A 17,328-nucleotide genomic window follows, 5' to 3' on the forward strand; every position below is an offset into this window, starting at 1 on the left:
TGGAAAAGAGCCCTCTACCTTAGAGAGAGGAGTGTCTTCTGTAGATACCCCATCATTGTGAACACCTCTCAATAGAATGCTACTTTGTTTCTATTGCAAAGTTTGGAAGAGTAATTGGCACTCTTTCTTGATTTGATGCTCTATCTGTGACCTATACACCTGTGTTAAAGGACACAATAGTGCTGCATTGGGTATATACTGTTGTGGAACATAGCTCTGTGAATTACTAAGCAGCACAAGTATATTGCTGCTTTCAACATTGTGTATGATCGCCTGTTAGTCTCAACTGTTCACCTTTAGCTCATTTTCACCCTTCTTAGACCCTTCCTTTGTCTTTTAATCATTTAACATGGATATGATATATAAATGATAGACATGTCTTATTTTGTCATATGTTTACTATTTGCACTGATTGCATTTTTTATTTGAAATGTTCGTTAACACCTGAATAAAGATTTAAAAAATAAGCAATGTGTATTATGACTCAAAGTTGGCTCTTAAATGAGCCTTTGTGTACATGAAATGTGTAGATGTTATAATTATGTAACACCAGGCCGAAGAGTTGGAGATTATTTGATATTTGACATTAATTATGTTTATAAAGGGAACACTATCACTTCAGAGATGGATGTTGTGTCATAAGGCCAGCTATCTAGGTACATACTACCAAAATCGAAGTTTCCCAATAGTGCAATCATAATGTTTTTCACATTTTACTGAGAATGCTTAATTTCACAGCTACTTTTATTATCCAGTTCTAATCTTCTACAGTACAGAAGATAAGGTAGGAATTAGGATACAAGGCACAATAAGTGAAAAGGTACCTTTAATCACTCAAAACATAGCAACTTAGAGTAGATCCATTATTCCTGCCTCCAACATGTACAATTACTACAGTCAGATGGTTGCAACTACATAATTGTTCCAACTGAGTAAACACAACACCCTACTTTCAATCCCAATACCCAAATACCTCTACCATAGCTCCTCTAACTTCAAGGATGGGTTACCGCTGGATAGGAGCCTCACCAGAGACAGTAGGATGTCAGCTTGGCTCAGCTTTCCAGCAGGAAAAGCCTGGTCTTCACTCTCGGTTCACAGTGATGTGCCGTACTCTTTACCCCAGAGCCAGTGGAATAAGTGTGGGAGCATGAAAGGGAGGAAGGATGTTATTACCATGGCTGGAAGATACCAATGCATTCAAGAAGAAAGCATTGCTAGCCTTAAAGCCTGTCCAAGAGGATCACCATCTGTTAGACCTGAGCCTTTCAGGTAGCGTTTCCCCTGAATGTTTTGCTTTTTCCTCATGTGTTTTGCGGATTCTCTTGTAGTGACCGTAACGAATGGGGCACTTCCCCACTGTAGGGAGTGGTGCTTATCTAAAATACGCGTTGACTCCACTAGTGTTTCCCAAATATGAGACGAGCCTGCCACTGCAGACTGGGGTGCGTGGTGCACTGCTGGTATTTCCCAATATGTGATGAGCCGGCCAGTGCAGTCCGCTGTGAGCATTGCACCCGGGGTTCACATAAACCTGTGTCCAGCTTGCCATTGTGGGTGCACTGGCACAGATGGTTCTGTTGAATACGTGGCCATATCATTGGATCCGCAGCGACAACCCTTTTCCTGTGGTAAAGATGGCTTTGTCATGACCAGCGTAGAAATTGCACTATAGAACATGGACATTTCTATTCTCTAATCTTCTCATGTGTGCCTTTGTGCTTGGCTCCTGTCCACACTGGAGAGGTATTCAGAAAAAATATCGAAAAAAATAACATGTGACAGAAATATTGTGTGGAAAATACAGTGTAATTGAAATATCATGATATGTAATATCGAGGTCAAGAATAGCAAAATTAGGTACTGTATTAAATATTGTTGTAAGCAATATTTAAGTTAAAAATAGGGTTTTATATTATAAGGATATTTTAGTAAAATAAAGTTTAATGTTTTTAATATTAATTAAAAAAACATTTTTATGTGATTTTTTAAAATTACATATACATTTTTGAATATATTTTTGTGTTTAATAAAAACATTTTAGGATGAGTGTGTTGGGTTTATAATAGGGGATAAGGGTGGAGAGTAAATGAAAAATTATTTATAAAATTGGTATAAATAATTAGAAAATTAAAATATTTATTTAAATACTAATTTGATTATACTTGTATTTGGGTTGTTGGTGTTTTAGTGGGTATAAGTGTTATTTTTTAAATATTTTTATAATTTCAATTTTAAAAAATGACCTTATTTTTAAAGATTAAGATGTTAGTATAGTAGGTGATAATGGTGGGTAGCTATTTGAAATTGTTGAGAAATTTTTAAACAACAATTATTACAAAATTATTATTTTATTAAAAAGTATTTATTTATAGAAATTCATGTGTGTGGTGTTGGATTTTTAGAGAACATGGATGGTAAAGTTTTTTTTACATAAAATTTGAATTGTAATTAATTATACAAATATTGGTAGTATGTTATAAAATATAATTGTGATTAGCTTTATTTTGTTAAAAAAATATATTATGTGTTTATGTTTTTTTAAGTTGAGATAAGTTGCTCTTGATATTAAAACAATATTTACACATTTAAAAAAATAAAAGTGAAAAAATAGTATTAAAAATAAAAGATATTTAGATCTGTATTTAATTCATATTTAATATTTTTTATCAAATTTTCAGGTTTTATTTTTACTGTATTTTGTTATTTGAATTTATTTATTGTGTTGTAAAACGAATTACATTTTTCTATTGTGGAAAATGAATATTTCTTTACATTTTGTATTTTGGTATTTATAGTGTTTGTTTAGTATTTTTAATAAAATGTAATAATGATTATTAAAATAAAATGTAAATAAATAGGTAATTATTGTAAAATGAGCTTTTTATATGTATTTTAAAAAAAATCCAAATTATTTTAATTACGAAAATATTTAACTTTGTGGTTAATTAGGTGTTTATAAAGTTTATGTTATAAATTGGAATTTTATTAAGTTATTCATTTCAAGAAATGACAATGCGGAATAGTGTTGCATTTAAGTTATGTCATGTTTCAATATAATACATTAATTTATGGGAGTAATATTAATGTTTTTTTTTTTTAATAATGTAGAGGGAGATTTAAAATATTTTTTAAAATGTTTGTTATTTCTTATGGGTTGATTTATGTTTGGAGAGAGAATATTAAATGTGTAAGTTTAGTGTTCTGTATTCAACTGATTTGAGTTATTTTGGAGTTGGATTAGTAAATGTATGTATGTTTACTGTATAGCATCTTGTCTTATTTGAACTATATTGGATTGGGAATAGTAAATTATGTATGTTTAGTGTCCAGCACCTTCCTTGACTGAAGCTGGATTGGAGTGGGAATATTAAATTATGTATGTTAGTGTCCAGCGCCTTTCTTGGCTTAAGCTTGATTGGAGTGGGAAAAGTAAATTATGTATGTCCGCCGTTGAAATTACTTGCTGCATTCTGACTGGTGGATGGGCCATCAGAAGCCAGCCATAATACCTGATCGGATTCCTTTGGCAGACAGGACTGTAATTTAGGGGAGACATTTGTGGTTCAAAGAGACCCTCTGAACCACTACCAACTTCAAAAACAAACTGTAGTAGAACGGCTGGTGCCACACTTCAGCAAAGGGTGAGATATGCTTGTGTGGACGTGGGACCGGAGAACCTGGAACTGCGTGGTGCACACTGCCAGAGGAACTCTGTTGTGCACAAGGAGGATTTCTGCCATTTAGAGAGCAACTACCTGCTGCTGTGTGGCACCATAAAGTGTCCTCTCCAATATCTTGTCAACTTTACCCCTGCTTTTCAAGATCTCAGGGACATCAAAGATCTCCTACGAAGGGCTCCCACCATCTACCTGTGACAAATGGAGAGCGGTGCCCTTGCAAGTGCCCAAATCACCGGATGGAATCAAACTGGCAATGTGACATGGGTGGAAGATTCAGAAAAGTGCCTACAGACCGTATTGCCCTGTGCGGAGTCTAGAAGTCTTGCCCGCATCGAAGGCGCATGGGCTCCTTCAACATGGGTACCTCAGCATGCATAAGTGTCTTGGTGGTGAGCGGATTCACTGGTTTTGGGATCCAAATTGGTCCGCTTCATTGAACGTGCTGCTCATCTCTTGTGCGACATGCCGAATGCATGCTCACTGTGTACGGTGTCCGATTCCAAGGTGGCCCTCGGATGGGAGGGCATTGCCATAGTAGTGCCTTATTCTACCTTATGAGGCATTGCTGAACTTGAGCCTGTGTACCCGAATTGTCTGATATGACCAGCAGCGGCTGGTGCTCGAGAGCTTTGGGTCTCTGCCAATATCCTTTGTGGCCCCTTTAGTTAAGAGCCTTCACGATAAATGAGGTTATACATTTTAAACAGAGCTTATGCCTGACTGCCTTGCTCTGAGACAAAAGAACAGGCCATCAGGCACCTTCAGTAGCTGCAATGCACGTCTTGTTGCTGCGCTGTAGAGTAAATAGGGCTTATGACACACAGCCCATGTGTTGCCTCGATCCCCGGTGACGTTGCTTCCCAGTCTCCTCCTCCTTCTGGCGGCGCTATATAGATTAGCCTCAGGGGTTTCACTCTTCCGCTCAGGCTTTAGGAAGCTGAAGGTCAGTCATAAATCTTTCCCATTTTGTCTTGGGGTGGAATCAGGAATAATCAATAACCCCACCCTGTGACGAAATGGGAAGAGTTAACAAGAGTACAAGATAGTGCGAATTCCTTGTTCTGGAATGCCAGGCCTTACCCACTTTATTTTTTTTAATTACTACACGACAGGACAAAATGCTGCATTTCAGCAGCTATGAAAGGAGCATAGGAATACTCTCTGCCTGTTGACCGAAAGTAAAACTGATATGTTCGTTTCAGCCCTGCTATCAATGCTAGTGAATTGGCAAAGCTGTGATGCAGGTATGAAAGTGACCTCCAGATATGACCCACAATATGCCTAGATCAGTGCACTTTGGGGTATAGCAAAAAAGTAAGTTGCAATCTTTGACTTCTGAGTGCCTATATAGCAAAGATAAAAAACCTGTTCAAAAGTATTAGTTTTCCTTTCACTTCCCCGTTTTGCTAAGAAATGTGCTCACTGAAAGGATCTGTGTTTTACCCAACCTAAAAACAGCATTTTATTCCTTTCTCAAGTTCCTTATCCACAACAGATCAAGGCCACTGCTTTAGCCATTTTGAATGTTTCTAAGGGCATCATTAGGATGGCGGGCAGACTCTTGTTCGCCCCCCACCCTAGCGGTGCCGGGACCGGCAGCCAGTGGTGCGGGGGTCCCGCTCCGTCAATTATGATGCCACCGCCACCTTGGCTGTGGCAGTCTGCACTCACAACATTGTGGCGGGTGGTGCTCACAGCACCGCCTTCAATAATGTTGTGAATGGCTGTTGTGCATTGCATGCACAATGTGACAGGCACCGCGCGGTGCCTGCCACCTTGTCCATACCAATGCCAATGCCATAGGTACCCCCCAAGTGCAGCCTCCCCCTCCCACCCACTGGGGGCCTGCAACAGGCCTGAGCAAAAACTGTATGTCTTTCCATGGCGGAGTCATGCCACATCATAATATGGATGACACTGCCACCATATTGTGTCCCTCTTCCGCCCAGTCGGGATTTCGACCAGCGGAAAAGTGGCAGACGGTCTTTCTGTCCACCGCAGTGCCCCCCGCCATACTAATATGGCAGGAGGATAACTAGGGACTTATGGCGGGAAGATCGACACCGCTGACCCGGTGGGGGGGATCCGCCTGCCATCATAATGGGGCCCTAAATGTCATAGTGCCTCAACGTTAAGGCCTTACACTGTCAGAGTTTCAACCTTACCAAAATTATGATGATGCTTCGCTGAGGATTGTGTGGAAATTAGGAGAGAGGGTCTCAGTAAGGTTTGCTGCAATAAGCAGTTTCTCTCTTGTCTGAGTCCTTGAAGCAGAAAAGAGATCAAAAATAGATATTCTTTCTGAAGGAAAAAAGCAGCATTTCTAAGAACACAGGGCTTGCTCATAAGTGAAATCTGTCTCTAGTCTTTAGTCTCTTATTTGGCATTTGCTAACATATTCAACATTGCAGCAAACAAGATCATCTTGCTCTAGCTTTTTCTCCTCACTTGAAAACATGTAACAACAATTTCAAATTCATAGCTGAGTGAATACTTGAATGAATAACTGATGCGAACATAGAGACATAACCTAACTATTTAACATACACAAAAAAATAAAATGAAAAAACATACAGAACGCTTTGAGACATTAATAGAAATAACGAAACAGCTCCAATGGTAAAATGGGTTAGATTGCTAAACAAATTATAGAAATGTATATATTCAGTTCCTGGATGATACTGGACCAAGGGTGCTGGGTGAATAATAACGAACACTGGCATTAGGGTTTTGAGGGCTTTGTTATATTGAGTGGAAAAAGTTATAAAATATGCAGGTTATGAGATAGAAAAAACTGGAGCACAAGATTTCATTCTGCATCTTGGTCAGTGGCGTAGGGAAATGGTAACGGACACTAGATAAGGTTTTCACATACTTTACCTCTTTTAATTATTTAGACAGCATGTACTGCAAGAGGAAAAAGGGGTTGGTATTGGACTGTGGTGATCATGGAGAAAAGGACCTAGGGGTCCATTAGGATGGCGGGCGGATTAGTTTGCCCGCCATTCCATCGCTAATCGGGACCGGCCGCCATAAGGGCGGGGGTCCTGTGGGGGTATTAGGATGCGCCCGCCACAGTGGCAGGCGCAGCCTGTATTTTTAGCATTGAGGCGGGCGGTGCTCCCAGCATCGCCCGCCACAATGCTAAAAATACACTTTTACATTTGCATAAACAAAGCAGCAGGCACCGCGCAAATGCAGGGGGGTACCACAGTGGGGGTACCACAGTGTGCACCCCCCACCTCTCCTTCACTCTGGAGGCATGCAGGGGTCCCCCAGAGTGAAGACCGCATGCCACGGAAAGGCATGTCCCTAAGCACATTGTAATATGGCTGGCGGTGTCTAATAGACACCGCCACCATATTAATCCTTTCCCGCCCCGGCCGCAAGGATAAGCGACGGACGGTCTTTCCTTCCGCCGAGGTCCCCCTGCCATACTAATATGGCGGGGGAATTTGAATTCGGATGTCGGATTCCCCCCGCCAGCCACCGCCAGCCTGGCGGGGGGAATCCGCCTGACATCCTAATGGGCCCCTTAATCTCTCTAGGAGACAGCAGTGATAATGCTGGGGTTGGTTCAAGATGGGGGTGAAAACGTCCTGGCAGGTGTGGAGGGCTAAGTGAAAAATATGGTTTAAGAAAATTGAGCTGGCATTTTTGCAGAGCATGAGAACGTAATTCCATCACCAAGATCTGCTGATAATTCACATGCAAGTTTCAAAATAGAGAACAAAAACACTTACTGAAGCTCCATGAGTGTCTTGTTATATCTCAAACTCTTTACCATGCTTACTGTGCCCAAGTCACTAATATTGTTATCTGTCAAATACAGGATTTTTAGGCTTCTGTTGTTTTCAAGACCTTTGAAAATGTGTTTAGTGCCAGAGTCTGATAGACAATTTGTTCCAAGCCTATAGAGAAAACACATATGAAAGTTATAAATCCCACTATTATCAATAACACCTGGCAACAAAGGCACTTTTACAATGACTAATGATGTACAGTTCCTCTTTACACAAACTTAAGTTCTCATCTCTTTTAACAATACATTTCCAACTAATGAAGAAAACAGTAGGAAACTTGGAGTGATACTTGAGTAGTAAACTAATGGGCTCCAAGGCCAGCAATGGAAAATGCCCTGGTATTAGCCCATGATGCATACGCATATAAACTCAATATGTGTACCGACTGCCCAAGATAATTGTGGAAGCAATGGAGAGCTACTGTACATTTTACAACACATTTTGTCAAATGTTTTGCATTAAACAAAGTAGATTTTACAGACAGTTCTGTTAGAAAACTCACAAAATATTACAGTACTTCAAGGTCTCTTACAATTTCAAGAAGCATTATTCCTTCGCTACAGCAACATTGTCAGTATTGCTCATAAAACCGTGTGCCTAATAGAAACAATGGATGTATAGAAGACAGAGCTCAATAGTAAAGGAGTTTGTTTCTAATATAGATGATCTACATTAAAAAACCCATTGTAAATACGATTCCAGTACAATAATATTAGATGTAATGATCATCATAATTCCTTTGCCAGTCATAAGCCCATCAAAAGCCTTGTGCCAGAAAATAAAATGAAATAATATCTGCTATTATGTGCCATATGTCTTCCGTCTTTTATGTGCTTGCTCAAATATTCTATGGTATTGCTAATCATATCAAGGTGCTGTTGAAGTGCTGTAGGATACTATAAAAATATGATTCCGTGTACCAACCTGAAAACAGTGCTACTTAAACAAGGATGGTGCTGAGATGCACTCTAGAGATTTTCAAATATGCCAGCATGTCAGACACTCTTTATGTAATGGTAGTTGGATAACACATACCTAGCTGAATGCCCTAGCGCTACTAAAATATACAAATGGTACACAATATGCCACTGATGCTGGGGCTGCCTACTGTTATTGGGCTGGTACAAGTTACATATTAACACACAAGGTGATGGACATTGGCAAAACATTCACCCCCAGTCACAGATCTGGGTTTAATCCATCGTTATTTTGCTCACCACGCCACCCCAGTTCAGACATGGCCATATGCAAATCAGTCTTGACCCTGTGCCTCATGGGAATAGTCCAGACCGAACTGCCATGCCATGTCTTTCCTGGACCAGAATCAAGCATCCTAGGACCGGTTTCTGGCTATCAGCTGTCTTCAGCCAGGAGAGCTTGACTCCAGTGACGCAGTGAGTACGGGACCCACGTCTGGGCACCTGTTGTTTTTGCACAAGTTACATAGTAACTGAAGTTAAATGTATATCTTACTGGCTGAGATTTCCGAAGGCAGGCGTATCTTTTATATATATATATATATTTTACGAATTCAAAGATGTATTACTGTGCCTGGAGTGGTAAAAGGCTTTTGTCGCTTTACAGCTCAGCATGGATAGGACTGTGCTAGTCCTATGCTTAAAGTCTTTGCTGTAGAAATGGCAAAAGACTTTGGGGCTGATTACGATGGCGATGGACTGGAGTCCGTCTGCCATCGTGTTGGGAACCGGGACCGTCCGCAATACATGAGGCGGTCCCTCACACCCAATTAGGATGCCACCGCCACCATGGTGGTCGCATTCTGCATTTTAATATTGAGGCGGGTGCTGCTGACAGCAGCACCTGCCGTGAAGTTAGAATGGCATGTTGTGCATTTCACTGCACTACATGGCTTGCACCACACGGTTCCTGCCCCTTGGGGCAGTGAAATGAAGGGGTACCATGGGTACCCCCCAGTGCACCCACACCTCCCCCAACTCACAGGGGGCCTGCAACGGGCCCCCCAACCCAATCTCCACCAGCCTTTCAATGGCTGGAGACAGCATCGTGATCTGGCGGACGGTGCCTGCTAGGCACCAGCACCATTTGATTGATGCAGACCGCTCCACCAGACAATCGCACCGGTGGCCTGTGCCAGTTCCGTGTCTGGTCTTTGCGTCCGTTGCGGTCCGAGCGCGATTCCCTTCACCATGGTAATGTGGCGGAGGGAAAATCGCTGTATAGTTGCGGAAGGACCGCCACTGCATGGCTGGCGTGACGTGCCTTCCATAATCGTAATCAGCCCCTTTGTCCCTTTCTATGTCGGCATGGATGGCACTGTGCTAATCCTATGCCTAAAAGCTTTGATAGAAATACATATATATATATTACATGCTGACAGCTTTCACCCCACTAGCCTCATCACCAGCATCCCCTACGCAGAATGCCTCAGGATGAAGTAAAACTGTAGTACACAAGAAAGCTTCGAAACATAAAAACAGGAGTTGTTTAACAGACTGCGCGCCAGAGGTTATAAGAACAAAACCCTTAGTAAAGCTGAGCGCAAATGCACCACCAAGAGTAGATAAAAACTTATCTTGAAACAGCCTGTGCAACCAACATCAACTAAATCAGCTGAGACACCACAATTGATCACAGGATATAACGCTTACCATACCCAGTTACGGAAAATCCTATACAGACACTGGCCAGTGGTACACAGCGACCCCACAATAGGACCCTCATGTGCCAAATTGCCCCAGATTATTTTCAGAAGGGCAAAGTCAATGAAGCAAGAATTAGTGTCCAACACACCATGCAAAGAGAAGAACAATCTTTGGCTCAAGAGCACGAATGGCTTCCACAAATGCACAAAATGCAAAGCCTGCAGGAATGGCATAAACACAAACAAAGTACAGCTTCCACTCAGAAAAAAAACCCTCTACACATAAGAGAGAACTTCACATGCTAAACAGATTTTGCAATCCATGTCTTACAGTGCACGTGCAACAAAAGATACATAGGAAGCACCATACACCCTGTCCATGTGAGGATATTGCAACACTTACGTGCGATCAATAACGATGACCCAGCATATCCTGTGGCACGCTACATCAATGTGCACCATGGGGGCAGGGCAGAGGACTTGAAGTACTTTGTAATTGAAAGTGGAAGAAAAATGCCAGGGTTGGTAACAGACAGCTAGCGCTCAGGAGATTGGACTCTAGATACATCATTCTACTCGACTCCAAGACTCCTAATGGCCTGAATGGAGATGAAGCAATGAGTGTTCATCTCTGAAACCACATGTAACACACTTGACACTAATATAAAGTAAATAGTCTAATATGACTCTCCTTCCCAGGACCGACTCCTCTAAACATTTTGTAACACAAGTGCTTAAAACACAAAAAATATATTTTCTTTTAGTAATCCCTTTTTTTTGCTTGGTGGCAGAAATAAATACACAGTTACACACAATTTTCTAAGAATTCTTTAGAATTTGCTAATTTCATTATTGATTTATTCCTAAATCTTTAGTTTAATTTTTTTAACCGTAATTTTTTACTTTAGACCCTTTGTCCTTACACTATGCATGGCCAAATTAAGTGACCTTACACTCAACAGCACTTATGTCCCAAACGTCTCTGACCTGCGACATGTCTCTGTCACGTAGGCCCACTTGGGCAACATAGGGCGCAGAAGCCTACAGGCGGTGTATCCAACAGCCAATACACCAGTATCGAATATATGCCAGAAGCAGCATACATGCCTCTATATGTTATCTCACCCTGCAAACATATACATGGACGGGGCAGACTAAACAACGGGTAGAGACTCTGTAATCATGGCACATTAGCCTTCATAAACATGAACTGGTATGTACTGCAATCAGCCCGACATTCCTGGGTTCCCATCACAGCGCAACATCAGTTTGAGTACTCCGTTATGTGAAAGGTCATATCATGGCAAATGCGATAGATGTAATTTTATATTCTCACCACAATAAGCACATTGTATATATTGCACGTATCTTTTCACAAAGGTAAGGTAAGGCCAGAACTCAAACGTTTCCCTCTACACAAATGCGAAGTGTAATAATGTGCTCAAAACATTCTCGATGAACAATCAATTTAAATTGTTTTTTGCCGGATTAGGTTGTATTTCTGTTAATAAATTAATACCAAAACACATGTCACAGCATTTCAAAATATTGATAATGCTAAAAGAAATACTACATGATAAACCATGACTCACCTAATGTCACGGAGCACAACTCTTCCATGCCTGTTGTATGAGGAAAAGTTTCCATGGCAACCCACGTAGGCTGCTGCCAAGCCAATCACTTGTATATAATGCACTTCACTATCAGTGTTATGATGTTGTGAACAATGCGGTTTTGCCGACGAAACGCGTCAAGCTAATCGAATGGAATAAACCTTTTCTTTGATAACTTGATCCTACGGTGTCAGCGCCTGATTTTCGTACCAAAGAATCCAGGATTGGATTTTTTTTATAATATATATATATGGGAGGTGCAACGCTGTTACTACACTCACCTGGAGGAGGAGGAGCCAAGGGACTGCTGATATTGAAGTGGTCTCTGGAGCGCTTGAAATTTTGTTTTCTTGTGGAACTGGCACTGATGACGGCCAATGTGGGCCAGAAACGCGTCTGCCATGGCGTTTCACAAACTTCAGGAAGCGACTGCATAATTGCCAAATAAATCCTTCATTTGAGCCCGGAGCATGTGTCTCGCTGATTTCTAAAGAGGTCAGCATTGGTTCTCCTTGTGTAGCCGGGTCTCTGCTGATACCGGCAAGGGGCACGCCCTCTCGTTCTGGAGCTCCGTGGATCAGCAAAAACTGTGGTGAAGTGTGAGAAGCACAACACGGCGCCCCCCCCTAGCAGAGGTACTAACCAGCTGGTGTGTGTCTGCGCGAAGGGGAGAGAGGAGGCGGCATTGCGCTGCCTGAAAAGGGCTCATTTGAAGGTAATGGCCGGAACATTATACCCAGGAACCCTGTGGTGGAATGCAGGAAGCGCCAAGCCATTGGGGGCACGAAAGTGAGTCTGTTGTCCCATACACTGGTATACGGGACCTCGTGGACTGCAGGTTCCATCAGGCAGTGCGCCTGGGAGGTGCAACGCTGTTACTACACTCACCTGGAGGAGGAGGAGCCAAGGGACTGCTGATATTGAAGTGGTCTCTGGAGCGCTTGAAATTTTGTTTTCTTGTGGAACTGGCACTGATGACGGCCAATGTGGGCCAGAAACGCGTCTGCCATGGCGTTTCACAAACTTCAGGAAGCGACTGCATAATTGCAAATTAAATCCTTCATTTGAGCCCGGAGCATGTGTCTCGCTGATTTCTAAAGAGGTCAGCATTGGTTCTCCTTGTGTAGCCGGGTCTCTGCTGATACCGGCAAGGGGCACGCCCTCTCGTTCTGGAGCTCCGTGGATCAGCAAAAACTGTGGTGAAGTGTGAGAAGCACAACACGGCGCCCCCCCCTAGCAGAGGTACTAACCAGCTGGTGTGTGTCTGCGCGAAGGGGAGAGAGGAGGCGGCATTGCGCTGCCTGAAAAGGGCTCATTTGAAGGTAATGGCCGGAACATTATACCCAGGAACCCTGTGGTGGAATGCAGAAAGCGCCAAGCAATTGGGGGCACGAAAGTGAGTCTGTTGTCCCATACACTGGTATACGGGACCTCGTGGACTGCAGGTTCCATCAGGCAGTGCGCCTGGGAGGTGCAACGCTGTTACTACACTCACCTGGAGGAGGAGGAGCCAAGGGACTGCTGATATTGAAGTGGTCTCTGGAGCGCTTGAAATTTTGTTTTCTTGTGGAACTGGCACTGATGACGGCCAATGTGGGCCAGAAACGCGTCTGCCATGGCGTTTCACAAACTTCAGGAAGCGACTGCATAATTGCCAAATAAATCCTTCATTTGAGCCCGGAGCATGTGTCTCGCTGATTTCTAAAGAGGTCAGCATTGGTTCTCCTTGTGTAGCCGGGTCTCTGCTGATACCGGCAAGGGGCACGCCCTCTCGTTCTGGAGCTCCGTGGATCAGCAAAAACTGTGGTGAAGTGTGAGAAGCACAACACGGCGCCCCCCCTAGCAGAGGTACTAACCAGCTGGTGTGTGTCTGCGCGAAGGGGAGAGAGGAGGCGGCATTGCGCTGCCTGAAAAGGGCTCATTTGAAGGTAATGGCCGGAACATTATACCCAGGAACCCTGTGGTGGAATGCAGGAAGCGCCAAGCAATTGGGGGCACGAAAGTGAGTCTGTTGTCCCATACACTGGTATACGGGACCTCGTGGACTGCAGGTTCCATCAGGCAGTGCGCCTGGGAGGTGCAACGCTGTTACTACACTCACCTGGAGGAGGAGGAGCCAAGGGACTGCTGATATTGAAGTGGTCTCTGGAGCGCTTGAAATTTTGTTTTCTTGTGGAACTGGCACTGATGACGGCCAATGTGGGCCAGAAACGCGTCTGCCATGGCGTTTCACAAACTTCAGGAAGCGACTGCATAATTGCCAAATAAATCCTTCATTTGAGCCCGGAGCATGTGTCTCGCTGATTTCTAAAGAGGTCAGCATTGGTTCTCCATATATATATATATATATATGTTTTACACAAAGAAAAGGGTTGAGGCAAGGAAAAGATGCACCTGCTTTAACCTGTGGCTTGAGAGTCGTGGTGATGGTGCTTGTGAATCCAAGGAACACAACCCTGTCTGTTCCTTCAAGGGTAAAACCCACAATGCAATGAAAGATAAAGAATCAGCACCCATCCAAGAAGTGTTTCATTAATTAAATGCAAAAGTCCATAATACGTATGAGGGTCCTGTGATAAATGAATCCGGAATTCAGTAAAAAAATTTCTTTTCCAAAGTTCTTTATTTTCAAAATACAGGTCAGGAAAAAATCCAAGAACACAAATGGATTTCCTTCTTAGCCGACGCGTTTCGTCTCACACATTGAGACTTCTTCAGGGCCCCAAAAACGAATAGTTATCAACATTCAGTACATCTTGATGTTCTTTCTTGAAAGCAGCAGATTAAACTAATTTCTTGGTGGCTGGATAGTGATCTTTGTAGCTTGGGGATGTGATTTACAAAAGTGTAGCTCATGCAGGTTCTGTAGTCCCGAAGCATTGAAGGGGCACTCAACCACGCTTAAGACCTCACGGTCTTGTATCACCTCGTAGCAGCCTGTTTCTCCGTTGCAATAACAGTCTTTTTTTAAAACCTGCGCGTTTCGAGGCATTTCACGCCTCTTCTTCCTGGGCAGATATCAAGCATTGACGGATCACCTTGTTCATTTTCAACCTTTATGCAAATCGCCTTCAATGGGCGGAGTTTAGTTCAATGCTCTTTGAAGCATCTTGGGAATTGTAGTCCCTCAAGGTGAGTATTAGTGAAATCCTTAGTAGGTTCAATGCCTTGGATTTTGATGCAATGTTTTCATTCCTTAGTAGGATATGCAACAACAGAAAAAGTTTAATTTTGCATTTGAAGCGTGGCGCTGCACGAAGTCGGCTCATACCGCTCCACAGCCTTTGTGTTAACGAATGGTGCTGACTTCCACGGCCAGGTTGCCATGTTGAATTTCATTATTACAAACAATTGCCCTGAAGCATTGAAGGGGCACTCAACCACGCTTCAGACCTCGCGGTCTTGTATCACCACGTAGCAGCCTGCTTCTCCGTTACCATAACAGTCTTTTTTTAAAAGCTGACGCGTTCACACGGCAACCTGGCTTTGGAAGTGAGTACTTCGTGCAGCGCCACGCTTCAAGTGCAAAATGAAGCTTTTTCTGTTGTTGCAGACATATATATATATATATATATATATATATATATATATATATATATATATATATATATATATATATATATATATATATATATATATATATATATATATATATATATATATCAACACCTTTTCTCTCATTCAAGAAAAAGTTCAGGACACTCCAGGATGCTGAATTTCATTTATTGCAGTAAAGATAGCCTTCTACCAACAAGTTTCACCTTTCAGCTTGTTCACAGTATGGTGAGTATTGTTTCACTTCCGTTTTACATTCACACATGTATAAACATAAAAAGTGGACAGGTGCGTTACTGGCTCACAATCTTGCGCGCCATATTGTAATGTTGTCTACCTGTATTCGCAAGGCTCACTTTTCTTATAAATAAAATGCAAGTGCAAAGGTTTACTGTTATTTATACAGATTACTGATGTCATTCATCTTCAAAAACTAATTTCTTGGAGTTTACTGCAGATCAAGTACAATGCAAGTGCAAATATATACTTCTCACAGTAAGTAGTCTCGACATTTGATAATGTTTGAATACAGTTTAATTGACAGTGACTATTAAATTGTACAGACAGACTGCGACATTGATGAACCATTGTTTTCTAAATTCCTCATCAGCATTTTGTAATATTATACTCCGTAATCTCGGAACTCAATATATACAAATAAAGAACAAATACAAATATTGTTTTCTGTCCTTCAGTATAATTGAATTCACATCCATTGATTTTAGGATTTCATCCTTGTACCACAGCCACAGTTCTGATCAAACTGTTGTTTTTGAACAAATATTTTCCATGATGTTCTGTCAAAAACATTCTTCATGAATTGAAACAAATTGTTAAGACAATTTCAATAGCATCACGGTATATCCACATGTCGGAACAGTAATTTTCCTATCATTGAAGCTGTTCATTTGCATATGTCTTGCCTAAATAGGCATACAAAAAACAGTTCTGTTAATCTTCATTATTGTGAATCCAGCCCCAGTGAGCATAGGTACACTCTTCATAATTGATTCAACCTTTACAAGTAATAACACTTCACATTCATTGTAATTTAATTGTGAGCCTTGCTACCTAGTTGTACGGTTGTCTCCAGAAAGCACTTGTCCCTGTTTACAAAAACGGAAAAGGAAAAAGAAAATATACTGAAAAAAATTATATTTACAATTTAAAATGCAACTTAATGTAATCACCCTACGGAAAGTAGATCTCTCATCAAACTTGATATTCGCAGATATTTTTTCTCATTAGTTTGATACCCTGTGTTTGTAACCAGCTCATAGTTCAATTAACCCCTTCGCAGCTGGGGTAATTCCTCCGCTGTGCTGGGGGGCGGGGGAGGCGCACACAGCGCCCCGTGCTGATGACGAGCTCAGCTTTTCATCATCCACGGTGCTCGTTTGCTGATGACGAGCTGAGCTCGTCACGGCCACGCCCATTCTTTAGAACGCTCAGCACAGCAGGGGAATAATCCCCGCGTGTGAGCGTTCTAATGGCCATGACGAGCTCAGCTCTTCATCAGCACACGAGCACCGTGGCTGGTCATCAGCATGGGAGGGTTTAACCAAGATGGATAGCTAACTCTTCATTGGAATTGATGCCCACAGGCTCTGATGTCTCAAAATCAATGATATATTTAGACTCTAGAATTCTCAATTGGCATACTCTATCGTCCCCTCTCACCTGTGGTCTTACTGCATCAAGAATTACATAGGTTAATAACTTGTCATTTTGGCCATGAAGAATTTTGAAGCTACCGGATATTGGACATTTCTTATTTCTTATAGCTTGTTTGTGTTCTAAAATCCTTTTTCTGGCTTTGTGAATCATACTGCCTATGTAGTACTTTTTACAAGGGCAGATCAAAAAGTATAGACAAAACTCAGTATTACAATCAAAGCTCCCCTTGATTGTAAAATCCATATTGCTGTTAGGTAACTTCACTCTCGTACAATTTGTGCTATCAACACAGGCCTTACACCGCATACAACATGTGAATCCCACTGAATTCTGGCGTACACTTCCTAGCATTTGGGATGTCACTGAGTTATGAC

General features: G+C 42.0%; 1 protein-coding gene across 1 annotated transcript in view; it reads right to left on the reverse strand.

The window, feature by feature from the left end:
* LOC147750996 (NACHT, LRR and PYD domains-containing protein 1 homolog) overlaps nucleotides 1–17,328 on the reverse strand; it is a 784,790-nt gene that overhangs the window by 42,246 nt on the left and 725,216 nt on the right. The window contains exon 9 of the mRNA XM_086918888.1: nucleotides 7,427–7,594. Coding sequence (XP_086775014.1) covers nucleotides 7,427–7,594 — 168 coding nt within the window. The remainder of the gene's footprint in view (nucleotides 1–7,426; nucleotides 7,595–17,328) is intronic.

The sequence above is a fragment of the Lissotriton vulgaris genome, chromosome 1_1 (genome assembly GCF_964263255.1).
Source record: "Lissotriton vulgaris chromosome 1_1, aLisVul1.2, whole genome shotgun sequence".
Taxonomy (NCBI): domain Eukaryota; kingdom Metazoa; phylum Chordata; class Amphibia; order Caudata; family Salamandridae; genus Lissotriton; species Lissotriton vulgaris.